At 48.9% G+C, this 27,829-nt stretch overlaps 1 protein-coding gene across 1 annotated transcript in view; it reads left to right on the forward strand.

Moving 5' to 3' along the window:
* Positions 1 to 7,551: 7,551 nt before the first annotated feature.
* The window catches only part of AGK (acylglycerol kinase), a 73,081-nt gene continuing 52,803 nt past the window's right edge, over positions 7,552 to 27,829 (forward strand). Inside the window, exons 1-2 of the mRNA XM_028525693.2 lie at positions 7,552 to 7,640; positions 12,582 to 12,685. Of these exons, the coding sequence (XP_028381494.1) occupies positions 12,585 to 12,685 (101 nt within the window). The 5' untranslated portion in view covers positions 7,552 to 7,640; positions 12,582 to 12,584. The remainder of the gene's footprint in view (positions 7,641 to 12,581; positions 12,686 to 27,829) is intronic.

The raw sequence follows: 27,829 nt of genomic DNA on the forward strand, positions 1-27,829 counted from the left end.
TCTCCCTTGCCCCACCGCCAACACTATCCCTCTGGGTTAATGGACACCAAAGCCTGGTTGGTAGAAATGGGAAAAAATGCGAAAATGGACAAAATTCTTTCCTTTGCCAAGTGGGCAGAGTTGCAATCACCACCCACATAATACAGCTTTGGCGTGTGAACCTGGGAATCACCAGGAAACAGATGGAGTTTAAATCCACCGGAGCGGGCGAGATCACTTAGGAGGAAACCGGAGCAGAGCAAAGGCTGCATCAGGCTTCCCAGGCTGCCTGACCCAGCACCCCGGACCTGGACCCAGACCCGGACCCGGACCGGGGCCTTCCAACACCAGAACTGGGTGCGGAGGCGGGAAGCCGGAAACCGAGCTCACACCAGGGCCACGCCCCCTCTGAACCCCACAGGGCCGGGTCCTCTAGCTCCGGGGTCTTCCGGCACTCCTGGGCATTCCTGGGCTTGTAGGAGCATCACCCCAGACTCTGCCTCTGTGGAGACACCCTCCCCTCACATGCCTGTGTCTTCATGTGGCGCTCTCTTTCCTGTGTGTCCTTCTGTCTTCTTTGAAGGACACCAGTCCTATTGGATGAAGGGTCAGGCCTACTCCAATATGACCTCATCTCAACTAATTATAACTCTAAAGGCCCTGTGTCCACCTTAGCTCTCATTCGGAGGTATCGTGGGGTTAGGACTTCAGCACATCTTTTGGGGACACAAATGTGTAATGACGTCTATCCCGTTACAGTATCATACAGACTGGTCTCACTGGCCTAAAAATCCCCTGTGCTCCAGCCACCTGTCCGTCTTCTCCCTGCTCCTAACCCCTGGCAACTACGGATTTTTTAACAGTTTCCATAGCTTTACTTTTTCCAGGGGTCACATGGCTGGGATCTGACAGCATGTAGCCCTTCGGATTGGCCTCTATCACTTAGTAATATGCTTTTAAAGTCTCTCCACGTCATTTCATTGATAGCTCATTTTTTCATTGTTGGGTAATATTCCATGATAATGTATTCCCGACAGACTGTTTACTTAAAAAATAAAACATCAAAAACTATGCCATATGAAAGAGAAAGAGCTGAATTAAAAAGAAAAAGGAACCCTGGCTGGCATAGCTCAGTGGATTGAGCGCGGGCTGCAAACCAAAGTGTCACAGGTTCTATTCCCAGTCGGGGTACATGCCTGGGTTGCAGGCCGTGACCCCCAGCAACTGTACATTGATGTTTCTCTCTCTCTATATATATCTCCCTCCCTTCCCTCTCTAAAAATGGATAAATAGAATCTTTAAAAAAAAAGATTAAAAAAAAAGAAAAAGGAGTATGGGCAGCTTAATGGTGGTGGAGGGGTGGGGGAGAGGGGAGTGGAGGGACGGTGGGGGAGGGGTGGGGGAGAGGGGAGTGGAGGGAGGGGGAGGGGGGAAGGATGGCGGGGGTGGGGGTGTGTGTGTGTAGAAAGGGAAATCACATACCCAGTCCAGGAGATGGTGTGCATCAGAGGAGACAGGGATTGCGGGCCAGTCATAAATATAAGAACGACAATATTTTCCCCTCTGGTCCCTCCTGAAAACACAGCTCAGCGGCCAGCAACTCCGTCCCCTGAGTTCAGGGCCTGAGCGGTCACGCTGGTGCACGCTGGTGCACAGCTTGATGCTGATAGCAGACTGAGAAAGACCAGTGTGGAAGTCCGGTGCCTCTCCACCCACATCACTCCTGGCGGTACGCCCGACACTCACGACAGGCGATACACACGTGAATGAATGGCTGAAGAAACACAGGCCGGGCCCCAGACTGGGGACAGAGCGAAGGTGCGGGGCGGCGGCAGAAAGCCCCACTCATCAATGATCTTGTGATCAGGCCCTGGAGATACTATTGCTGAACCGAAGACCCCTTGACAAGCTGCTGAGCACTGAGGAGGGACAGTCTGCATTAGATTCAAGCCAAGACATCCCCCAAAAACCCTGGCAATGAAGGAAACAAGAGCCTGGTGGCAACCAACAGACCCAGAAGAAAATGGCTTGTGCGTGTTTATTCCCAGTTCTCCCGCTACTGTCGGGTCTTCAGCGCCATCTAGTGGCGCGCGCTTCAGGCTGGCTGCGCTACCCGCGCAAGGAACCAAGGCTTCCTGCCTCGGTTTCAACCTAGAAGGAATAGAAGCTTCCTCTTAAGGTTTGAGATAAGAGACCACAGGGAAATAATGACTATATTAAGAGCATAAGAGTTAACATCAGAAATTTTAAGTCGCAGAACTTAATCTCAGCAATTACATACACAGTTAGCAGGATTTAGTATTTGTGCTTACCATTTTTTTGCAGTGTGGGGTAGGGAGCCACTTGGGACGGTGGGGGCGGGGGGGGGGGGTGGGGCGAGATCAGAAGCACCGTGGAGCAAGGTGGGAAGGAGAATCCGATCCAGCCCCTACCCGCAGGCAGAGGAAGTGTTATTTCCATATCTTGATTACAGCAAGAAAGTCTCCGTTAACTGCCCAAGGTCAAACGTGTCCAGTGTAGGCGGCGAGAGCCTAGCTGGGTGCCGGGCTATCTTCCCTTTGCTGTGCTGCTCCGGAGCCTACCCCTGTTTCTTTTGCTCCCTGCCTTGTTTTGCTGTAGTGACACTGGTGTCCTCCTCCCAGTGGGTCAGCCATCTCTTTTCTGTACTTACCAACTGTACTGAAGGCCTCGGGTCACTCTGTCCCTCGTGGAGGCACTAGAATTCCAGAGAAGTTCCGTAATGTGGATGGCACAGCTTATTGTATTTGCTATCTACATTAAGTGTATTTAACGTCAACTCACATCTCCTTCATCTGTTTTAAAGTTTTAGGCACATCTCTGTAGGTAACATTTTAAGTCTAATTTATACAATTCACAGTGAATGTTTCTCTTTATTTTTATTGTTGACATTATTGCAAATGTCCCATTCCCCCCCCCTTTGCCCCCCTCCTCCCAGCCCTTGCTCCCCCTTCCCTCTGGCTATCGCCATACTACAAGCTGCATTTTTTTTTTTTAAAGGGCACATGGTTTGGAGTTAAACAGAGAACTTACAGGTATTTGGCACCTAGTAGGTGATTTTACATCAACAACTAATTTAATTTTCATGACTAGCCCTGTAGGTAAGTTAGAGAATTATCTGTTAGTGAAGAAACAGAGATTCAGACATTGTAAACAACCACCCCCAACGACATAACACCTAAACAGAGTCTGGAAATTAAACCTGGGTTTCCTGTCTCGAAGTCTGGTAGTATTTCTGCCATGCCACTCGACTCCACAACACTTAAAGTCAAGAAGTCTAAGTTTTATTTCCAACTTAAATACATAAAACACTGTGTACTCTATTGCTCTTTTGGAAATTTGTGTGTTCATTTCTACATCAAAGGTTCTATTGAATTCTAATGCAAAGATACTTTTAGTGATTTCTACGCTCATGGAATTATTGGTTGATGTTTTTTTCCCCCTGTTACTGTTGTTTGGCGTGTGTGTGTGTGTGTGTGTGTGTGTGTAACTATTAACTCTGCTCTGAACGATGCTTTGTAAACCACCGTGAGAAATGCTGGTGGAGATGACCTGCCGGGGGGTGTGGAGAGAGAGTTGTGCACTGAATACAAATTCAATCTCTTAAAACAGCCGTTGGGTGTACTTGCCGAAAAGAGCTCAGGGCATAATTTTATTTTAAAATTATTGTTGGGGACGTCCCTTGTTCAAGACAGAATTAATGTAGGAGAGCGGGATTTCAGTGGTACAGTGATATCTCCAGGGCTCCCCACAAAAGTTAAAAAGGCTCTCACTTCCTTTCTTTGCCATCTTTCACCTTTTCTTGGGTTGCTAGTCTCTCTAGTGGCCCATCTTAACCCGCCCATCTCTGCACGCCCTAGGTTTCAAAGGTACCTTTGGCACCTGTTCTGATCTAGGGTCCCCTGGAAACTTGCGGCCACTGAGGGCAAGGGACTTTCACTGCTACACCACCCCAAAGACATCCTGTGGGCCAGCCCACTCCATTAAAGCCATCACAGTGAAGGACACGGTGCACTGTACCCTCCACCCAAAGAAGGGACACACGTCGGAGGTGACAGAATGACATCTGTGTGCTGCAGTGACCTGTTTCATGGGTGGGTGGAAAGCCGTCAGGTTTGGGTGGACTCAGAGCCCTGAAGACCTAGCAGATCTGGTCATACTCCTGGGGTCGGATCAGGAGGCTCCCAGCCTACAGCAAGACCCAGGAAGGAGTCACAATTTGGTTTTAGTTTCCATGCCTGTCATGCCTTGCCAAAGCCACCGCCTGGGGACTTACCATAGGCCTTATAAATGGTCATGGTATGTTATGCAGCATTGCCTTCTAACCCAAGAACCCAAGTGAGGTCACAGGCTGCAGCCCATGAGAGCTGCTGCTCTCACCATACCCGAGGCACTGGCCCACTGGCCTTGCAGAGCAGCAGAATGGCAGATTAAAATCCACGGGTGCCTCTAGCTGGTTAAACAAGCACTTTCAGTATGGAGTGCCACCTGTCAGACGGAGGAGAGTCTTTGAACGAGTGTGATCTGAGGCAACTCCTCCTCCTTTAGCCAGAATACGTGAGTCAGGAAATCAAGTGGCAGACTTGGGGATAGCACGGCTCGCAAGTACCCAAAATGTTTGTTTCGCGTCCCCATTGTGTCGAACATGTAATACCCAACAAAAGGATGCTGGCACCAAAAGAATATTCTTGCTGAATCTGAAGTTTGGATTCTCAGCTGGGTGTTACACCCACTGAGGTCCCTGGGTAAACAGGCGCCGCCGGTGCATCACTTCCTGCCTGCTGACCCCACCTGTCTGGCAGGCTGGGTTTTGCAAAACAATATTGGGGTCTCCGCTTGATGCAATCAACATGGACCCTGCCTTTGTCCCCCTTCACTCCTACACTAAATGGGCCGTTGCAAAGTGCCAGCCAGATGTCCTCAGGAAGAGTAGGTGGCAAAGGGTGACAAGAAGACCCATGAACAAAAGAAGTCACACTCAGGAAAAGGCAGAGCCATATGGATCTCGTGTGAGAATGGGCATTACAGAGGGTTCCTGTGAGCTCCATGTTATGATACGGAAGACGCCCCCTCTCCTGGGAACCCACGGCTTTCTTGAAAGGCCTCATTTACATGCCTCCAATCTGGCAGTAGTAGATGCAGTGGGTACTAAAGGTTACAATAAGGGAGAGATTTTAAGCATAAATACCCTAAGAACCCCATCTCCTATTTTTTTTCTCAAAGGAAACAAAGTGGTCTAAAGAAGTATCTCTGTGCATAAAATAAGTAAATAAACCAAAATGAATGTTAAAAGAATTTGTGGATAATTTTCTGTGGTAGGAATCCTGCTGGGGGGGGATCTATTCCCTCAAGCAGGATTCATTTGAGATGCTACATTTAAGGCCAGTCATTGTGATATGAGTGTTATGTCACTTTTTCTGAACCTTTAACTCTGTTTTATTGTTAACAAACCCGTAGAATACGAGCAGGGCACAGGGCCAGGGAAATAGCTGGGCGATGATGTTAGGAACATGACAGTTTAAGCATACCATGGATGCCATCTATTTTTACCTGCCTTTCCTCTCCTTTGAAACCACATCATCTTTTTAAAAACACTGCCCTCACTGTGTCCTGTATGCATCCGTAGGCTGTGGCTCACCGTTTATCTTCAGGAATGAGAAATCCCTGACTCTGATGGCTTAACAGTAAGGGATTTTATTATTTCACATAATAGGACGCCTAGGGTGTGAGCAAGCTCTTGGCAGCGTAGAGCCGTTTGGCTCGATGATGTCATCAAGGACTGGGATTCTTTTCATCCTCTGCGAGTTGGCTTTGCCCCAGGCTGACTCCCTTCACGGCCCAACAAAGGTCCTAGCAGTTTCAGATATCATGTACGCCTTTGATCCTATCTAAGGGAAACCGTGGGACTATCACTTTCTTTTTAAAAACTGCTCTATTGAGCTGTAAGTCTCATGCCAGACAATCTTCCCATTCAAAGTGCCCAATTCTGTGGTTTTCAGGACACTCATGGACTGGTGCAACCATCACCACAACCAATTTTAGAATGTTTCATCACTCCAAATCCTGCCTACATTCCTTGGTTTATGGCTCCTTCCTCAACTCCCCCCCCCCCCCCCCATCTCTGGTCTCTTCCTTATGAGGACCCCTCTCATTATACTGGGCCCACCTGGATAATCCAGGATAAAATTCTCAGGATCCTTAATTTGGTCACATCTGTAAGGTAGTCGCAGGTTCCAGGGATTAAGAGGGGCATCCTTGGGGAAGGAGGGGTCCTTCTGTTTGGCACACAGTATTCAAAATCAACGCCCGTGAAGAAGGTAGAGCAGGAGGTGAACTGGGCAGAGGGCAGAGTGAGCTGTGGTGCAGCCTGTGCATGCGGAGACCAGGTTGTGAGCTCCCTAAGCGTGCAACGTGAGGGGTGCCGTGTAGGAGGGCATCCTTGAATGCACTTAGCAGGCGTTGAGTTGACAGGATGATGGGCAGAAGGAGGAAAGGAAGAAGCCTGGGCTGACTGGCTTGGTCTTCATGCCAACCGGGAGTGGGCGTGGGGGTGGGGACTGAGGAGTGGAAGTGCTATTGGTTGGTCAGCATTGGCTCTGGCTTCTCTGTAGCTTTCTTGCTTCCTAGAATCTAGTTACTAGGCTGTGGCCAGAGAGATATTTACAAACATAAACCAAAGCCCTGGCAGGGTAGCTCAGTTGGTTAGAGCATCGCCCCAATGAGCCAAGGTTGTGGGTTTGATCCCTGGTCAGGGTGCATTCAAGAATCAACCAATGAATGCATGAATAAGTGGAACGACAAATCAATGTCTCTCTCTATGTATCAAAATCAACAAAATTAAAATGTAAACCAGATCCCATTGTTCCCCAGAATGAATCCCTTCAACACCTGTCCATCCCTTTTGGTTTAATGTCCTCACTCCTCAACACCGTGGCCTGTCTGGCTCACCGCTGCAGCTTCATTCCACCCCTTACTCCTTGGCTCCCTGGGCCTCACCCGCACTGACCCCTGGCCTGTCACACTGCCTCAGGCTTTAGAGTTTTGCACTGGCTGTTCCCTCCCCTGGGCTCGCTGTTCCCCTGGATCTCTGTTTGACCTGCTCACGTTTTAGGCCTCAGATTAATGAGGCCTCTCACGTTTTAGGTCTCAGATTAATTGCCCCTCACCCAGAGGGTCCTAACTTTGCCTCATTTAAAATAGTTCTCTCCCACTCAGCTCCTTCATATCGCCGGTTTTCTTTGTGGTCCTTATCACTACCTAAAATTGCCGTGTTCGAGTTATTTTTTTTCTTATTTTAATTTTATTTTTTAAAATATAATCTTTAATATATATATTTTTACTATTTAGTCCCCTTAGGCCTCCCTCCCCCCAGCAACCACCTCAATGTCCATGAGTCCTTTTTCCTCTTTGCTGATGTGGTGCTAGGCCCTAAAATAGAGTTGAGTGATAGATGGAAGGTTGAGTAAATGAGTGCGCGAGAAATGAAGGCAGCCCCCAAGTGGCGGCCCCTGCATACCGCACCGCCCTGGCGCGGCGGGAACCCGGGCCGGAACCCTAGGGCGACGGCAGCGGTTTCCCTGAAATGAGCGGAGGACGCTTGAGGGAGCACACAGGAAGGCGGGGCGGCGAGCGGACCGGCGGTGGTGAGTGCGGCGGGTCCGAGCGGGGAGCGGGGCGCTGGGACTAGACGGGAGCGACGAGCCCCGAGCTGCGGAGCGGAGTCGCAGGGGTCGCGCTTGGTCGTGGGGACCCGGGCTCGGAGACCGGCGTCGGGGCCGCGGGTGCGGGCGGAGCCTGGAGGGCCCAGCGCCAGTGTCGCGGGGAGGACCCCGTGCAGATGGCGGGGTCACTGAGGGAGTCAGCTGTCCTGGGTTCTGGTCCCAGAGCTGTCGCTAACTGGTGTGACCCTTATTTTATTCCTTTGGGCTTCCTGTGAGTCATTTGACAAACGGGGCGAATAGTGCCTGGTCGATTGATTGGGTTCATTCATTCCAGGTGCTTGACCAGGTTCTGTTTGCTGCAGGCGCCGCAGACAGAACCTGCATGTGAGGGGTTCGGGGGCTAGTGAGAGAACCCCCACCTGACTGGTGAGGGGGCCCAGTACCATTAGGTTTTGACGATTCCTCGAGGGGAAAGAACACCCTGCTTTTCAGGCTAGAAATAGTCATCAAACATATACAAGTGAGACTTTTACTGATACTGGAGAAAGAGAATTCCGTTGGGTACTTGGAAGGCATATACATTGTTAGCTGAAATATTGCACATTGGGACGACACCTTAAATGCTTACAGAGAAATTTACAGCGTGCGTTCACAGCCCCATCAGATGTGATCCTTGCAGCCTAATGAGTTCATCAAGCAGGTGGTGTGTCTTTGTTTTACTGACGAGGGAAGTGCATTCACAGCCCTTTCAGATGTGATCCTTACAGCCTAATAGGTTAGTCAGAGCAGGTGGGGGGGCCTTATTTTACTGATGAAGAAGTAGAGGCAGAGGCTGGGTGACTTACCCAGCCAGCACTGCCAGTAAGTGACAAAGCTGCAGCCAGAGCCTGGGCCTCAGGACCTTTGAACCAGTGCTCTTTACAGCACACTGGGTAGGTAGCCTGTATGTGTCCACTGTTCTTAGAACATACGGATTATTTGTTGGGTCGTGGTGACCTTTAAGCAGACACACGGACTCTTAGATTGTTCTCGGACTTACTGGCATTCTTCTCCATCCCTACCCTTGGATGATCTTATCTGCACTCTGACTCGACCTCCTTCATAGCTAAGAATCCCACATCCGTACCATTCTGCAATCTACATCTTCTACCCTGTGTCTCCCAGCGTCAAATTGCTAAATTTGGACCTTCACTGATCGTTTCTACTTGGATGCCCGACAACCATCTCAAGCTTAGCATCTCCTAAAGTGCATGTACTGCCTTTCTCCGGAAACCGGCACTCCCAGGCCAAAGATTGAAATCATTACCCAGTCAGTCGCCCAAGTACGAACCTGGCTTGGTTCCTGTTCTTTCATCTTCCACAATCAATTGATCACCAAGTGCTTCCAAATTTTCTCCCTCTCTTTTTAAAGAGAGGGAGAAAAAAACCTTTTTAAAGGTTTTTTTTTTTTTTTTTTTTAAGACAGAGGGGAAGGGAGGGAGAAAGAGAGGGAGAGAAACATCAGTGTGTGGTTGCCTCTTGTGTGCCCCCCACTGGGGACCTGGCCTGCAACCCAGGCATGTGCCCTGACTGGGAATCATACCAGCGACACCTTGGTTCACAGGCCAGCGCTCAATCCACGGAGCCACACCAGCCAGGGCCCACATTCTCTTTTATAAGGATCTCCCAAATCCATCTTCTATCTCCATTGCTCCTTCCCTTCTTCCTTCCTTTTGGTGACTAGAGGTTATGGTACTAACTTCCTACTGGTTCTCTTCAGCTTTAAGCTCAGCTTCACCCAGTCTGTTTTCCATCCTGCTAGGAAGTGATCTTTTCTACAGTTCAGATGTAATAATCATATCACTCGCTCGCTTAAATCCCTTCAGGTTTTTGTAAATGTCAACATAATATCCAAAGTCCCTGGAGTGGACTCAAGGTCCTTCCTGATCTTTTCCGGACCTCCCCCATCTTCCCTGTCCTTCACCTCTTGACCACTGTCACTCTAAGCGTGGTGTAGTGCGGACCTCAGTTAGAGACTCGGGTGTGCTTGTTACAAGTGGCGATGACAGCCCAGCCAGAAGAAATCAGGGTCTTGGGGGGTGATGCTTAAGAATCTGCATTTTACATACATTCTCAGCATTTTAGCAACTTTTTTTACTAGCGTTGCAGAGGCCTTGTGCTAGATGCTCCCCCATACTGACCCTGTTCTCATCTACACCTGACTACCCGCTTGTGTTGTCCTGAGTTCACTTTGGCATCTTTTGTGCCTTTGTACACATCAGTCTCGTTAGCTCCTTTTTTGGTAACTCCTCCTCATTCTTCAAAACTCAGTGTCACTGTAACTCCTGGGAAAGCTTCCCCAACCATGCACAACTGTGCGCCTCTGTGTCACCTCCAGTCTACTATTAGGTGTGCCTTTGGGTTCCATTACTGCCAGCCTGGACGGACTGGGCCCCTGGTTCACAGGAAGCTGTACTGTCCGGTACTGGTCTTGCCGTTGCTGGTGATAAGGATGTTTCTTGCCTTGGGAGGCATTTTAACCAATGGAGGTGTTAAAGAAAACAGTTATCTCGTGACACTTGTTAAAGAGTGGTAAGGTGGATTTTACTGAGGGGGCAGGGGAGAGGCATCCATCTCCACGGATGTAGAGACCACTGCAGTGGGTGTGTTGGCATGGGAGCAGGAGACGGGCTCCGACCCCACCCTGGTTCCCAGCCAAGACCAGGTGGAGGTCAGTGGATGAGAAATTACTTATGGAAAATACCAGGATACGGGGGATTCTTGTTAGAACGACTCAGTGTGGCAGGGTGGTCAGAAAACCAAGGGTGGGTTGTGTGTGTGTGTGTGTGTGTGTGTATGCGCACGCTGGCATGCACGCTAAACCCACTTGACAGGATTCTTGCCCCAACTGGATTCTGTTAGGACAGAGCAAAACCCATGGCTGGGCTCAGACCAGCAGAGAGCTCAGAGGAACCTGATTACATTCAGGGCAGAAGAGAGCCTTTGTCTGCGGTTCCAGGGAGTAACAGGAGAAGCATCATCTTCAGTGAAAGCAGCTTTTTTTTTTAATTGGTTTATTTACCGCATGCACACATAGTCATAAAAAGTTCTGTTTAAATATTTATCTGTTCAGAAAATTATTTCATTTTAGAAAACTTAGAAAATACATTGTAATTTAATAAATAAAATAAATGTCGCCCATTATCCCACAACCAAGAGGGAACTGCTAAAGTTTTTGTGTGTTTATTTCTGTTGGTGTTTTTCCCATTTATATTTGTGTTTGGACATAACTGGGATAGTACCAATTATATACGGCTTTTTCGCCTGCTGATTTTACTTCCCATTGTATTTTGAGTTTTTCCCACATCAAAAATCCTTAATGAAGAAACAGTTAATGTAGGGGAGGAAAAGTTTCATTGACCCTCGTGTGGTCTGAAACTGGGCCTGGAAACTAGCCCGACAAAGACAGATTAGCAGGACCAAAGCACGCACGTTCACTTGGAGTGAGTTTTACGTGACGTGGGAGACTTCAAAAGAAGTGGAAGACCCAGACGGACCGACCTGAGTATTTGGTGCTAGGTTTGAGGAAGAGTGGAGGAATGTGATCAAGTAAAGGCTGTGAGGTGACTGTCGCAAATGGGAAGCTTAGCAGGGGCGGCCAGCTAGGGTTCTCCTGGACACCCCTTTGCCCAGGGAGGGAAGGGTGCTCTCCTCTGGGTGTAAACAGAGCATCTTTCATGTGAGGGTTTTTTGACCCGTTTGAGGCCAGTAGGTAAAATGGGGAGGAGGTCAGACTCGTTCGGCTTAAAACATTCAGTATGCCAAGGTGTCATATTTTGGGGTAGCATGTCCTGAACTCCGTCACGTTCAGCAGTTACTTATTGCAAAGATGTTACTCGCCAGGTCTTATTTTAGGCACAGGGGACACAGCAGTGGCCAGAGCAGTCCAGCGTCTCACTCTCGTGGGGTTGACATCCCAGTGGGAGGAGCTAGTGAACCAATCAGCAGGTGAGGATCAGCGAGTGATGAGTGCCGTGCGGAGGCAAACAGCGTAACAGCAAACAGATGTGCTGTCCCTTCGTGTTTTAGAGAGGGTGAGCCGGTTTACCTTCCACTCAGGAGTGTGCCTCTCTCATTTCGTTTTGTCATCGGTGACTGTGAGCACTGAAAACATTTTATTTTGTAGGTGACCATCGATAGCTCTTCGTAGTTTGCATGTCTTTGATTACTCAGGAAGCCAGACTTTAAAAAAATTTATTTATTTTTAGAGGGGAAGGGAGGGAGAAAGAGGAGGAGAGAAACATCGATGTGTGAGAGATACATCGATCTCCTGCACTCCCACAACCCAGGCATGTGCCCTGACTGGAATCGAACCAGTGACCTTTTGGTTCACAGGCTGGTGCTCAGTCCACTGAGCCACACCAGCCAGGGCGAAGCTGAACATTTTCACGTAGCCACATATATCTCCTCATCATTGAGTTTCTGTGCCTGTTCTCTGCTTGTTCTCCTCTTGAGGGTCTAGTGTTCTGCTCTATTTTGAATAAGCTCTTACGTTACTAATTTGGCGTTGAGTCTTTTATGCACACACAGCAGATTGACACGCACCCTTCAACTGTGTGTAGTGACTGTAAGAGCAAAGGAAAAACAGGAAGCCTAGAATTCCCTTCTTGCCTTTCTGCACTGCCCCGCACCCCGCAATGAGTACAAGTGATCAGAGCGGGGAACATGGAGTTTAAGTGCAAAGACGTGGAGAGAGGAACTTCAGAAGGTGGGTGGGCAGGTGAGAAGGTCATGACGGTGGGACTGGAGGGGCGAAGATGAGCCGGGGCCCGAGAAGCCGCGAGGAGGACGCGAGCGAGGGAGGGGACCGTGGAGGAGCCCCAGGGATGCCCCGTGCTGGCCTTGGATGATCACGTGTGTCGTTTTTTCTTTCTCTCCCTTTAGAAGATGACTGTGTTCTTTAAAACGCTTCGAAGTCACTGGAAGAAAACCACAGCTGGAGTCTGCCTGCTGACATGGGGAAGCCATTGGCTCTACGGAAAACACTGGTAACTAGCTGAGAGCCCCAGCCCAGCCCAGCCCAGCCCGCCTTCACTCCCACAACCAAACTGCCCTGGGGGGCCTGAGGGTGAAATCTTGTTCAGCTGTGCTTGTCCCTGTGGGGGAGCTTTGCCCACAGAGCCCCCCACCCCCACTTCCGTCTGCCGAGGTTGAGAATAAGTCTACCAAGACATGATCTGCTTGGGGAGGAAAGGTGGCCGATCTTGCAAAGGAGAAGGGCCAGGAGCCTGTTCCTCAATGGGCTTTTATTGGGTACAGTTTGCACAGGAATACAGGTAAAGCTCATCAATCATTGTCTGGCAGTAAGGATCAAACAACAGATAATGGTCAAAGAACTCGGAGGGCTTATTCTGAGTCAGGGTCAGTTAGCTAAAGGGCCATAAAACTTTGGGGAACAAACTCATTTTATGCTTTAGACCCTTATCAGAAAATTGAGGAGGGCATTCTTAGCAGAGCAGGTTTCACAGGATTGTATGCATTCTTCCTTAGGCCTGATCTCCCTGGGAACCTCTCCTTCCTGCCCAGGGCTGCACCGCCCTCCGGCATTGTTTCAGGCTGAAGTCAGGCAGGGGAAGTAAGGCAGCCAAGAGATAGGAGACTTCTCACAGACAGAATGAGGACTGAGACTATGTCAAAGCTGAGAGGCAAGGGTCCATCACCTCCTTTTCCTATAGTCCCCCAAGTCCTTCCCTGATGCCCCCATCATGATCGTGCCTGTCTTAGGTCGTCCCTCCCTCTAGGAATCTTACCCGTCACTGGCTAACCGGTCATTTGCCCGGGGCCAAGCAGGGTGAGGTAAACGGGTGCAGAGGAGGTGCCCCTACCCAGGAGATAAGCTTTGTGTCCTTAGTGGATTATGGTCCCAAGGTCTCTGCTCAGCCTTAGCCAAGGGGGGGGGTTCCCAACACGGTCTCTATAAAACGCTGTGGTGTAGAAAGAAAAATGTCTTAAAACCACAGACAGAGGCTTCTTGTGGCAACCAGGTCTGTGAAGTCGGACTATGCAGAGCTGCTCACACTGATGCTGCGGTGGATGTGCGTTGTAGCAGCGGGTTGGGGAGGTGAGTGGTGGAGCCCAGCCTAGGGGGAGCAAGTCACCTGCCATGTTAACAGTGGACCGGGACTGGGACCGGAACTGGTGTTTCACTCCTCCTGTTTCATACTACAGTCTCCTGATCTCTTACCACTCTGGTTGCCCGACCAGACTGGTCTGCCTCCTGCAGCCCCTGTGACTGTCCTCCTGCGTCCCTCTAGGTTGGGCTCATTTAAATGAGACAAAGGCTGTCAGACCTTTTGTTTGAATAAGGAATTCCACAGGGTCCTGGGTTTTATTAGCCTGCAGGCCTGGAGGGTGGAAAAAGCGCCAGAGCGCCTCTTCTGATTTAATAGGCTACTAAGATTTAAATACACAGAGTTTTTGCATAAAAATTATACAGGTTTTCCAGGGAGCCAATCAATTTGCAGGCTTTTGGGGGATTAAGGGCTCCATCCTAAATATATAGCAAGTTCTGCGGCAATCCGGTGTCTTAAGTGACTGCTTTGTCAAACAGAAGACGGGCCAGGGAGGCCTCCTGACAAAGTCCCCACGTCGGGACGGAGACTCGTGCTGATGCTCCTGTGAGCGTCCCGTGTGTGCTCCGCCGTCGGATGGTTTTACGGTGCAGCACGGCGTCCAGCTTTCTGCAGCTGCAGAGAAGATGAACTCCCCCTCCCCCCACCCCGCCGCTTTCTGAGTGTCCTCAGTGCTAAACTTGAATTCCGTTAACTGGTACATAAAGAACAGACGCAAGAAGCTTAAATCTGGTAATACGGGGAAAAGAAAAGGGTGGAGGAAAGGTTTTAACAAATGGAATGTGACGGCCACGGTGTTTGCCTTTTCCTCCCTTTTCTAACTGTACTTGAGTCCTCAAGGAAAGGCTCCGTTAAAACACACACTTTAGCAGTAAATGTGGAGATGGAACGGGCGCTGTGCAGAGATTCAGGAATCAGGCAGCATCCCATCTCGCAGCTGGAAGGGTGCGCTGAGGGGTTGTATTCAGTAAAAAACACACAACATAAAGTTTACCCTCTTACATTAACCATTTTTAAGTGTGTGGCAATTGCTGTTAAGTTATTCACATCATTACCCAATAGATCTCCAGAACTTTTTTCATCTTGCAAAACTGAAGCTCTCTACCCACTAAACAATAACTCCCCACTTCTCCTCCCCCAGCCCCTGGCCACCTCCCTCCTACTCTCAGCCTCTTAGTGAGATTGCTTGAGATTCCTCCTATGAACCGAATCACGTGGTATTTGTCTATTGTAGCTGCCTTATTTTATTTAGCATGATGTCCTTAAGGTTCATCCATGTTGTAGCATGTGGCAGGATTTCCTTCTTTTTTAAGGCTGAGTGGTACTGGTTATGTGTATGCACCACATTTTCTTCATCCATTTATCTGTTGGTGGGTATTTGGGCGGCGCCCACCTCTCGGCTGCTGCGAGCAGTGCTAATACAGTACACCGAGGTGTGCGGCTCTGTCTTCGGGGTCTTGTTTTCCGTCCTTGCAGGTGGGCACTCAGAAGTGGGATTGCTGGGTCACATGGTAGTCTTACTTGTAATTTTCTGAGGACCCTCCATACTCTTTTCCATGTCGGCTCTACCACTTTTCATTCCCACCAGGTGCACATGAGCCCCAGTTACTCCACATCCTCACCGACACTCCTTATTTCCAGGCTCTTGATAGCTAATGGGTGAGATAGGGCATCTTGACTTGCATCTAGGGTTTTGACTTGCATTTCTCTAGTGATTGATGATGTTGAACATCTTTTCATGTTTCTTGGCCACTCATTTATCTTCTTCGGACATTTAAAAAAATAAGGTTTCTTGTACTTGGTTTTAAGTTGTTGAGTTGTAAGCATTCTCTACCCCCTTATGAGATATATAAGTCTGCAGATGTTTTCTCCCTTTTCATAGGTTGCCTTTTCACTCTGCTGATTGTATCATTTGATGCACAGAAGTTTTTAAGTTTGCTGTCATTCCATTGGCCTGTCTTCGCTTTTGTTGCCTCTGCTTTTGGGTCACACCTAAGAAATTATTGCCAAATCTAATGTCATGAAGCTTTTGCCCTGTTTTCTCCCAGAATTTTTATAGTTTTAGGCCTTATATTTAGGTCTTAAATTCACTTTCGGTCTCCCTGCCTTGTGTTGTTTTGGCATCCTTGTTGGAGGTCACTTGGTTGTATGTGCACGGATTTACTCTGGGCTTCTGCTCTGTTCCGTTGCTCTGTCTTTATGCCTGTGCTACATTGTTTTGATTTCTGTAGCTCTGTAATGTGTTTTAAAATTAGAAAGTGTAAGTCTTCCAACTCTGTTCTTTTTCAAGATTGTTTTAACTATTTAGGGTCCCAGGAGATTTCATGTAAATTTTAGGATTTTTTTCTATTTCTGCAAAAAATGCCACTGGGATTTTGATAGCAATTGCATTGAATCTGTAGATCACTCTGGGCTGTGTGGACATTTTAAGTGGTCCAATTTATGACATTGGGATAGCTGCCCATTATGTTTGTCTTTAGTTTCTTTCAGCAGTTTTTTTGTAGTTTTTAGTGTGTAAATCTTTTGTCTCCTTGGTTAAGTTATTCTTAAATATTTTATTCTATTTGATGCTATCATAAATAGGATTATTGTCATAATTTTTTCAGATTGTTTATTGTTAGTGTATAAAAATGCAACAGATTTTTTGCATGTTAACTTTTATAATCATCAACTTTGCTGAATTTGTTTATTCTAACTTTTTTTGCATGAAATCTTTAGGGTTTTCTACATATAGGATCATGTCAGCTGCAAACAGATAGTTTTAGCTCTTACTTTTCAACTTGGATGCCTTTTATTTCTTTTTCTTGCCTCATTGCTGTGTGGGACTTCCGATACTGTGTTGAATGAAGGTGCCAAGGGTGGGCATCCTTGTCTTGTTCCTGATCTTAGAGGAAAAGCCTCTAAGGCTTTAAATCCTTCGCTGTTGAGTGTGATGTGAGCTGTGGGCTTGTCACACGTGGCCTTTATTGTGTCGAGGAAGTTCCCTTCTGTTGTCTGTTTACAAATATGAAGAATGCGAGGACTGTTATATGACAAGGTTAGGGATGTGTGCATTCAGCTGCTTACTCAACCTGTCTACTTAGGTGCTTCACAGGTGCCTAGCCTCAACAGACTAAAAAGTAAAATCAAAAGCTTTCTCATCAAACCTGTCCCTTCTCAGTGATTAGCACCGCTCACCATCCGACTGATTTCCCAAACTAAAAACCGACCATCATCTTCCATTTGTCCTTCATCCTTATACCCCACATTCAGACTGTACATTCTAAGTGACTTTGCTTCTTTTAAACCTCTTATTTTGTTTGACTTCTTTTGTCTGTCCTCACTGTTGCCGCCTTTGTTTGTAGTACCATCACCCCGGCTTGGATTCTTACTGAATGGTTCCTAACCGTCCTCCTTGCATCTGCTCTTGTCCCTTTCCAATCTGTTTTGCATACCGTTGCCAGAACAGTCTTATGAAAAGTGCAGATTGCTATTGCTTTTGAGGCTCAAGTCCACAGTTCTCATCAGCTTTACATGCCGTGGGCCCCTGTGGATACATCCCTGTGTATACAAAACGTGTCCCCTTGCCACGCTGTACCTTTTAGCACGTGGGACTTCCAGGTCTTGCTGAGTGACATGTTCTTTCTGTTCCGGGGTTCCTTGGGGGGCCTTTGCATGTGCTGCTCTCTCATGGAATGCTCTCCCTCTTTCTCCCTCCCGTTTCACATAGCAGCCCTCTGCCACTTCTCCAGGTCTCAGATAGCTTCTGCCCTCTCCGGGGAGACAGTCTCAGTTAGGCAGTTCCTCCCTTCTCTTCATGGTGCTGTGAACTGCTCTGTGTAATATTCACCACCACTGTAAATTTTTTTGTTCCGTTTGTTTCTTCTCTTACATCATAAGACTAAAAAGAGCAGAAGTCCTATTTGTCTTTTTCGGTGTTGTTCCCAAAGCCCCACCCGTAGCAGACACTTGTCGCATTCTTTACTTACGGAGGAAGGCACCGGCGTGAGGATGCAGGTCTGAGTCCCTGGAGGGCAGGATCCCAGCCCCACGGACTGGCCAAGGGGTGGTGGGGAGCCCACACACCCAGGCCGCTGAATGCTCCTGGGGGGATTGGGCACGACGCCCACAGCCAGGTGACTCTCTCGTGCTCCACGCATTTATTCTGAAATATCCTCAGATTTCCCGTTTCCTGCTCCGCCTTCTCCACGCTCACCCTTAGACAGCTGGAACTCCTGTTGCAAAGGGAGAGTGAAGAGCACCAGCCAGCTGTTCGTGTGCGCACACATTCGTTCTTTGTCTCTGGGTGGGGCTGCCTCCCGCGGCCAAGGCAGCCCGCCCTCTGCCCTGACCTGCGTCCTGTCCCCAGCCCCAGCCCCAGCCCCCGCCCCCACCATGGTTACCCTTTTCCTCCCTTGCCTCTTTAGACTCCTCTTTCCCCCATTTCTCAAACTCTTCCCAGCGCTCTCTCCACTGTGCCTCCCCATTTACCGCTGCCCTGTCACTCTCCGGTGCACGCCGTTCCTGAGAGCATGCCTCACGCGCACGGTCTCTGTCCCCACTTCAGAATAGTTGAGTGAGATTTGCTTTCTGTCCCGTCACTTGAGGGAACCTGCTCTCAACAAGGTCAGTGACAGCCTCCTGGTCACTACCTCGGACGGGTGCTTTTCCATCTGTCTCGGCCACATGTGGTTCTCTCTGACCGTGTCCCCTTCAGTTTCCCGTAGGGTGTCTGGGCTCTGCTTGTCCCTTCAGTAAGCGCTGGTGTCCCCAGGTTCCGTCCTCATTCCCCGTGCTTGTCGGGTGACCGTAACCACAGCAGCGTTTCCGGGTGTGGTCCTTAGGTTCCGGACTCACGATGTTGCTCCAGTCCACATCTTGTGTCTATTGACATTCTGCATTCATAGTGTCCCTGGAGTTGTACAGTGCATCAGCCATCAGGATAGTCTTTCCTTTTTTAGATGGTTTGGGTTAAAAATTTAGATTTTTAGAGAGAGGAGAAGGGAGGGAGAAAGAGAAGGAGAGAAACATTGATTGGTTGCCTCTTGTTTGCCCCCAAAAGGGGACTCGGTCCCCAACCCAGGCATGTGCCCTGACAGGGAATCGAACCAGCAACCTGTGGGTTCATGGGCTGGCGCTCAATCCACTGAGCCACACCAGCCGGGGCAGAATATTCCTTCTAAGAGACAGCTCGAACCAGGTCACTATTCCACTGACAAGCTGTAAGTGGCCCCCCGCACCCCCCGTGCCGGGAAGACAAAGACCCTATTCCTCAGCGTGGCGGGACAGGCCCTGCCCGACTCTGCCCTTGTCTTGCTCTCCGCTTGTTTACATCCCTTCTCCCCGTCCCTGCGTGACCTCTAAACCCGACCTCCATGCCCCAGCAGCCTATAAAAGAAGGCCCCTCTCCTGTTGGCCCTCATACCCATGCCTCTGTTCTCCCCTCCACCCGCAACACCTTTTCTCTTCTTCCTCTGGCCCATACCTCAAGGTGTGTCACAAAACTCTGTAAAGCAACAATGGCATTATTAGAATAAGAGGAAAGAAAAACAGTATCTGATGAAGAATTGCTCGTGCCGGGCGAGTCATTTCCATGTATATGGTCTCACTGAATCCTCAAAATCACACTGGGAGAGAGGTGATACTATTTCCATATCACAGATAAGGAGATGGAGGGTTAGAGGGATTAGTAACTTGTCTTAAGTCATATGGCTGCTTATTCATGAAATTGGGATTCTGATGCAGGTTAATCATGCTCTAAATCTCCCATAATTTCTGTGCTTGTGACAGCTTTGGAGAGCAGGGCTCACTTCAGCATACAAATTATGCTGTACTTATTAATGGCATTACCTTTTAAACACCTTTCCTGTGACTTTATTAGAATGTCACGTTCCTATTACATTTTTCAGCCCTCAGATTGAATGAGGCTCCTTTATGAAATAGAACATATTTGTTAGCATTTATTTTTTCTAAAGATTTTATTTATTTATTTATTTTTAGAGAGGGAGGGAGAAAGAGAGGGAGAGAAACATCAATGTGTGGTTGCCTGTTGAGTGCCCCATGTTGGGGACCTGGTGCTCAACCCAGGCAGGTGCCTTGACTGGGAACTGAACCGGTGACCCTTTGGGTTCTCAGGCCAGCACTCAGTCCACTGAACCACCCCAGCCAGGGCGGTTAGCATTTAATGTAGGTTAGTGGTAAGAACTGGACACGTGGCCCAGGGACCAAGACACTCACCACAAAGCCCCCTGAGTGTTTCCGGTTCTTCCTGCATGCCCTCTGTTTTCTGTATGTGTTTCAATTTATACTTTTGTCTGACTCCCCTTCTAGTTTTTTCTCCTTTTTACTTACTGTTCTTTCCCTTACACTCTGCCTTTTACTTCTTTTTGTCCTTTTCTTAGTCCCCTGTTTAATATATAGACAAGTATATTTTTCTTCATTTCTATGAAAATGTTCAAACGTACAGCAGAGTTGAAAGAAGTTTACAATAAACACCTGCTTATCTGCTACTTGGAGTCTAGATTTTACTATTATATTTGCTTTATTGCATATCTGTATATCTCTGCATCCCTTTCTTATTCTTTTTATGTTTTTTATCCTCACCCACGGATATGTTTGTGGATTTTAGAGAGAGAGGAAGTGTGTGTCTGGGGGAGAGGGAGAGAGAGGGAGATGTGAGAGAGAAACATCTCTTGGTTGCCTCTTGTACATGCCCCGACTGGGGATCGAACCCGCATCCTAGGTGTGTGCCTGCCCTGACTGGGAATTGAACCTGCAACCTTTTGGTGCTTGGGAAAATTCCCCAAGTCACTGAACCACCTGGCCAGGGCTCAGCCTTACTTTTGATGCATTTCAAAGTAATTCGTAGACATCAGTGCCCTTCCACCTAAATACGTGACCATGCCTATCAGTAACTAGAGTTCAGCATTTGCTTCCCTGCTTGTAAAACTTGGAGTGCGGAGGACGAATCGCAAGCGCATATTTGCCAAGTTCCATCAGACGCGCACACCTGCGTGACTTGAGGTCCCCACGCAGTGCAGGTGCTGCCGTCACGCCGTCCGTGTTTTCTTCACAGCCCTTTGTCCTCAGCCTAGGAGCTTTGAGCTTTGTGCCTGTCATTGGATTTACGCAGTTCTTTCGTTTGGTCCTTCTGCTGCTGAGTAGTGTTCTCACCTGCCACTTATTTTAGAGGTACAGGATTTCAAGCTCCTTGATTTTGATTTCAAAGATTAGTGAACATAATAATTTACATTTCTCATTTTAAATAGCAAGCGAATTGTTTTATCGTATGTATTTGACTTTCATTCTGTGCTTTGAAAGGAAAGTAACATCTCCTGATATAGGAATCACATGACAATAATAATTACCTGTATTTTAATGTCGATTTTAAGATTTTAATAATGAACATGAAGTAATAGTGTAAACTGTAGTTTGCTCTTAAGGGAAAAAAATTGTTTCCAACAGATTTGTAAAAAAATTAATGTGTTTATTTATATGTCTCCTTCTTAGTTGCTTTTAGTTTGTCTTTTGACATAGATATTAGTTATTTGTAGGCTTTATTCCATCATTACTGTATTTGTAAGTTTTCTTTTCCGTTGGGAATCCTCTTGCCTTTTTCTCCCTTCCTGTAAGGGAGGAAAAACCTGGGATATGCTCCCCCCTGTATAACCTCCCCCTGTGTCAGGGTGGTGGTTGGCAGGGGCAGCCCGGACCGCCCTCAGGATGCGGCGAGAGCGAGTGAAAGGAGGAGGCAACCCATTTGCCCAGAGCGGAGAGAATTCACGTATTTCTCCTTCTTCTTCACCTGCTGTTCCCAAGCTTTCCGGGCTCCCTGGGGGAGGTTGTGCTCCAGGTTGCCTGTGGCGGTCTCTCCCTCATTCCCAGCCCTGTCAGGACACAGGTCTGCTGACAGAAGGCAGCAGAGAGGAGGCAGTCTCTGGAGTCCCACGGAACCACACTTGTGGCAGCGTGACCGTGGGCTCCTCGGCCGCAGGTCCATCGGTGAAGTGGGGATGGTTACAGGACCTCATGCGTGGCTGAAGGACCAGGCGAGATGACTGTAAGCTCCTAGCACAGTGCCTGATGGGTCTCAGGCTTCGGTAAATGCTCACGATTGTGAGGGAACAGGACTCGGCCCACGCTGCGTACGTGGGGAGTTAGAGTGAATGCATGCTGGCAGTGGGGCAGTGAGTGAGCGCAGAGATGCCAGTGGGGAAGGAAGGGGGGGGCTGGCAGATGGCCCAAGAAGATCTGGGTCCTTATTTGTTTCACCTTCTGTAGCAGGACAGCTCGGGGAAGTGTCCTGTTAAGACCGACAGAACTTAACCACAAAGTGGGCAGTTAAAACCAGCAAACCTGGTCAGAGCCCTCTCACCACTGGGACCGTGTCCCCACCCATCCTGGCCTGGCTCCGCCCGTGGTCCTGGCTGGTGCGCCTCAGTGCACAAAGCCCCTCCACTGACCCTCTGGGCGCAGCGAGGACGGCGGCTCTGCCGTAGCTCAGTTCTGGCTCCTGGCTCTCAGCCTCCATTTCCGCGCTGCCTCTGCCCCCCCCCCCCCCACCTTGGCCTTGACCCAGGGCTCCCTGCTTATTTTTGTGGAACACCTGGCCTCTCAGCTTAGCAGGGATTCTCGGTACCTCCTTGAAGATTTTTAAATCCTATAAGCACCATGAATTCCTCGACCTTAAACTTGCAAAGCAGAGACACTGTAGTGATGGTCCTGGGCCCACTGTCTCTACGTTTTCACTAATATTGGTTTTTTCTCCCCTGAATATAGGGACATTAGTCTTGATTACTGTGCATGGGCTTTCACAAACATTGGTGGCAGCTCACCTTCCAAGTCCTGTTGCTTAGAAGACATAAAAATAAATGGCTGGGAGTTTGCCTGAGGGTGGGTTCAGTGTCGTTCAGTTTTATTGAGAACTCAGTAATAATAATGGCAGTAACAGCTCACACTTAATCAGTGCTGGCTGTGTGTCACCCATGATTCAAGCACTTCACATTTATTAACTCATTTGATCTTCCTAACTCCTTTATAAGATGGTAATTAATCTCCTAGTGGTGTGAGATTAATAGTCCCGTGCAGATGAAGGGACTGAGGGACAGCGGGAACTAACCTGCTCCAGGTCACACGGAGAGTGAGTGTTAGAGCCACGATTCAAGGCCAGGTAGTCCTCATCTTAGCCACTCAGGATGGCTCCGCCGTTCAGGTGCTGGGAGAGGACCGGACTGCAAGCTGAGGTTGCTTAGCTGAGGTTGCTTATGCCGTAAGCCCCTCGCGGCGTCTGACGGATGTTTTAATGCACGGCGCCAAACCTGGGCTCCAGCCTCCCGTGACGCTGGGCGAGTTATTCCAGGTTGCTGAACTTCACTTCTGTTCGTGGCACAGCCACTCACTGCCATACGGTGACACCTTAGAGAGATCATCACAGCGCCTGGCACGTGCTGGAAGGAGCGGCTGCTTTTATTATCGGTGTGTAAGGCGCTCTGTGCTGTGTCCTGTCTGAGTGGTTCAAAGTGAGTGGAAGGGCTGCCTAAAGAAAACTGGGTTAGTTACTTTTCATTCTGGAAATCTTAAGTATAAACATTAGAGAGAATGGTATAATAAATCCACACATACCATCACCTACCTTCGACAGAGAGCAACATTTTACTAATCTTGTCTTACAACCTTTTTTCCCCTGGAATATCCCAGATATTCCCTCTCATGTCATTTTACCCGTAAGTACTTCAGCGCCTTATTTCAATGAGTAAGGACTTTAAGAAACCTCAGCGCCACTCACTATCTTGAACCTTTCGGAGTCCACAGTCTCCCGTATCACCGAACATTCCATCTGTGCGTGTTTCCTCTGGCGTCACCCCATTTTCTGTGGCACAGGTGGGTTCTCACCGATGTCAGAACAAGTTTCGTACTTTGCACTTGGTGTCGTCTCTGAAGCCTCGTAACGCCTCCTCCCTTATATAGGACCGATGTGGTATGGAGACCAGGCGGGTCTCTGTTGCTCCTGGACTGTGTTGTGCTCTGGGTGCAGCAGGGTGCTCATGGCGTGCCGTGCTGTGCTGCCGTGTTGGCGTGGGGACAGGAAGAAGAATCAGTAGTACTGATCGTCTTTACTTAAACCCGTGGCATTGTATTCATCATGGGGTTCTCTTTGCATTTACTTTAATTTTTAAAATTTTGTATTAGAATATTTATCTTTATTACTGCATTTTTTTACCCATAAATTTTGTATCTGAGGCGTGTGCCTCATTCCCCTCATTCCAGCCCTGACCATGAGTTGTGTAATTTGTCCCTCTGTCTTTCCTGTGTCTTACAAACTGGGGGTCAGGTGCAGATTCCGGGCTTCGCTGGTCGAAGCATGGGTGTGGGCCAGCAGCACAGGTTATTTCTGGGGGCTTCTGAGAAATGCAGAACCTCAGGCCCAAGCCCAGACGTGCGGAGTCAGAATCTGCATTTAACCAGAGCCCACGGGAGCTGGGTGCACGTTACCATTTGAGGAGCACCACTCGGGAGGGGTCATTAGACGCGGGTTGAGAGGCTTTGGCGAGAATGCTTCCGGGGCATGTTGATTTCCCCTCGCTGCACCCCTCAGGAAGTCCATGTGCCTGGTTGTCCTGCTCTGGGGACGCCAAGACTGAGCAGTGGAGTCAGCTGTGGTTGGCCTAGTCCACCCGTGAGAAAGTTAAGAAGGGGCCTCCTGAGAGTTCACTAGAGTGGCGTGGTCAAGAGGAGAGCTGCGGGCGTGGGTTTGAATGTCGACTTCACACTCACCAGCCGTGCCGCCCTGGATGCGGTGCTTACCCCCACGTGTCCGTTCTGTCTGCCAGCCGGGGAGCACAGCAGCGCCCATCGCCCTGGGCGGCCATGCCGGCTTCCCACCGAGGAAGACCTCCGTCGTCAGGAATAGCGCTCCTTTTCCCTTCTTACGCTCCTCCCTCCTTGTCAGAGAAAGTGTCACAACACAGGTGTCATTTGGATCGAGCCTTGCAGAGTGAGTAGGACAGCGCTCTCCTTGATGTTAATGACTTCAGTGTAGACAGGAAGTGGAAATGCAAAGCGTGTCTTTGGAGACTGGCAAAGAATTGGACTTCATTGTGGAGTTGCATTTTTTTTTTTCCAATGGGAAGTATGAAGGTGGAGAGGGCGTCTGGACTTTGCATAGAAGAAAGGCAGGAGCCAGCCTGGCGGCCTTAGGAATAGGACGAATAAGTGGGCAGATGTGAGGTCGCGATGGCGTGAATGCCGCCTGAGCGTGGCGCGTAGGCAGAGAGGCTGCTCTCGGGCTTGGGTCTCTTGCTGCTTACTGGCTGTGTGGCCTTCATCAAGTTTCTGAACTCGGAACTGTGCCTCAGTTTCCTCGGAGGTGACTGGGATGCTGAGATCTGTTTAGCAGGTTGGTTTTGGGTGTCTAGCGCCTGGCGAGTAGTTGACTTCTGGAAAAACGCTAGCTGTTATTACTACTGCTGGCCGAGTGGGCGTTCGGTTGAGGGAGAGGCAGGCAGGGGAACCTGTTTTTGGCGTCAGGACAAGGATGACTGGCTGTACGGAAAGAGGAAAGTCGCCGGGAGAATCGGTCGAAGGAGACGGTATTCTGTTCCCTTTTAGAGATGCTGGTTTTGAGATGCTGGCAGGCTCTCCAGGGGACTGTTAGATTCCAGGGGAAATTAGGAGGGAGCCACACTTGACTGGACTTGTGCTTTTTGGGGGGAGGTTATAGATCATGGTTTCAGTAATGTCTTGTGCTTCATTTGTCAGTGTCCCTGGGATTTCAGACAAAGCAGGAGTTTTACGTGACGTCAGTGTGGAGAAGCCCCTGACGTGGCAGTCGGCGGCCTGGGCCTGGCTGGTGCAGCCACCGCAGAGGGCAGTGAGGGCTTGGCCCCTCGTGGCTTCTCTTCATTGCTGATTGTGTTACAGTTTTTTTAAAAATATTTTTTTAAATTTATTTTTTAGAGGGAGGGGAAGGGAAGGAAAAAGAGAGTGAGAGAAATATCAGTGTGTGGTTGCCTGTCCCACGCCCCCTCCTGGGGGCCCTGCCTGGCCCACAACCCAGGCACATGCCCCGACTGGGAATCGAACCAGTGACCCTTTGGTTCGCAGGCTGGCGCTCAATCCACTGAGCCACACCAGCCAGGGCTGTGTTACAATTTCAAGAAAGCAGTTTGTTTGACTTCTTAGCTATTTCAAGGTTCTTGTCTGTCACTCTGCCCAAGCAGATGCTCAGGTTTGGGGTATTAATAGTTACTATTTAAAGAAGCTCATTTATGGACAGTTAAATGATATACATGCCTGTCAGCCCCGGTTTGATTGGGAGTCGGGGAACCTTTTTTATTTTAGAAAGATGCATTTTATTTTGTTTATTGATTTGAGAGAGAGAGAGAGAGAGGAAAACATCAATTTGTTCTTCCTCTTCTCTATGCACTCATTGGTTGATTCTTATATGTGCCCTGACCGGGGATTGAACCTGCAACCTTTTGTGCATGGGGATGACTCTCTGACCAACTAAGCTGCCTGGCCAGGGCTTTTTTTTTTTTTTTTTTTTGTGTGTGTGATGAAATTTCATTGTGTTCCCTTTCCTTTCAACTCTTTTGTCAGATTACTTAGAAAACAGATGTTTGTTATTTTTAAAAAGTCTGTATCATTGTTTTGTTTCTTCCTCATGTTTATTGGTGTGGGGGGTGCTGAGATGGAAGGGCAGGAGATACATTTAAGTTATGGTTTTGTTGATTTTACATCATTTTTAGTGATATTTATATCAGTGGTTTTAGCCGCTCTGAGCACTGCAGACAGTTTTAGCATCCACTGCGATTGTTCTAACCCCTTGCTAGGCAATAACTGGCCTCTCATATATTTTGGGTCGTGGACCAACACAGATCCTGACCGTGGGATGTGAGCTTACAGGTCAGAAGTTGTCCGGATCTGCGCTGCACCCTGGGGCCCACAGTAAACAGCATTCTGTGCACAGTGTTGACACAGAACAACCTGCTTGGGCGGGAGGCACCTCGTCTTCCTGAAGAGCTCTCACAACCCCTGCAGACTGGAGTAGCTTGTATGTAATGGACACTCAGTATGTGTGTGTGTGTGCCAACGTGCAGTGGTCAATAAAACAAAGAGCCAGGCTTTGATTGCCTAGTAAAGTTGAGGTGTTATAGCAAATGAAAGAAAAGTATCTGGCATAGGATGTTTAAATTGAGGTGCTGGGTGTGAGTGAATGGGTGGAGAGGAGAGCAGGAAGGAGGGGTAAATGGGCCGTGAAAGATGCCAGTGGAATGCTGAGGAGCGTTATGCAGGGGTAGGAACCATTGCAAAAGTGGCTGGTGGTGGCAGCTCAGAATGGTGGCCTTTAGGGGCAGCCAGAGTCTCACCCGACGTGGTGCCGCCTGGACTTGAACGTGAACCCAGGGGCCGGCAGAGACAAACCCAGCAGCCGGCGGAGACGGTCCACAGAGCTCCGCCAACTCTCTTGGCTCCTGTGAGTGTTGGGATGTTGGAGCAGGAGCAGAAACTGGTGTTTCTGCGGAAAGCTGAGGCTAGAATGAGAGGGTGAAAAAAGAATAATTATGTGTTCCGGGAGGAGAAAAACAGCGAGCTGTGAGGATAGAGGCTTCCTCCACTTCCAGTTTTCTCCACGGAGTGAGGGGAAACCTGCAGAGTCCACCTCCACCTCCTTGGGTGCTGGCAGCGGCTCTCGCACAGACCAAACGATTAGCGGGGCTGTGTGAGGGGACCCCTCAGGGGATGCCGCTTTCATTAAGTAATTTCCCATCCTGAATCGGAGGGAGAACACCTTGTGTGGAGAAAACCTAAGAAGTTTGGAGGTGCTTACCATGTCTACAGGAGTGTGGCTTTTCCCGTGAAGTCCACCTCAGTCCAGGGGACAGATGTCGGCTTACCGTTGTGAGCGTGTGAAACACAGTGCACTCTTGTACTATTGTTTTTTAATTATTGTTTCCCATAAGAAAAGCTGCGAGCCTACCTTTACCCCACCCTGTGTAGACTAAAGTGGTTGGGAACTAATGAGACTGGGAGAAGGGGAATGTTACATTTCTGTATTTCAGAGGGTAGGAAAGAAAGGCAACA

The sequence above is a fragment of the Phyllostomus discolor genome, chromosome 10 (assembly GCF_004126475.2).
Source record: "Phyllostomus discolor isolate MPI-MPIP mPhyDis1 chromosome 10, mPhyDis1.pri.v3, whole genome shotgun sequence".
Lineage (NCBI taxonomy): Eukaryota > Metazoa > Chordata > Mammalia > Chiroptera > Phyllostomidae > Phyllostomus > Phyllostomus discolor.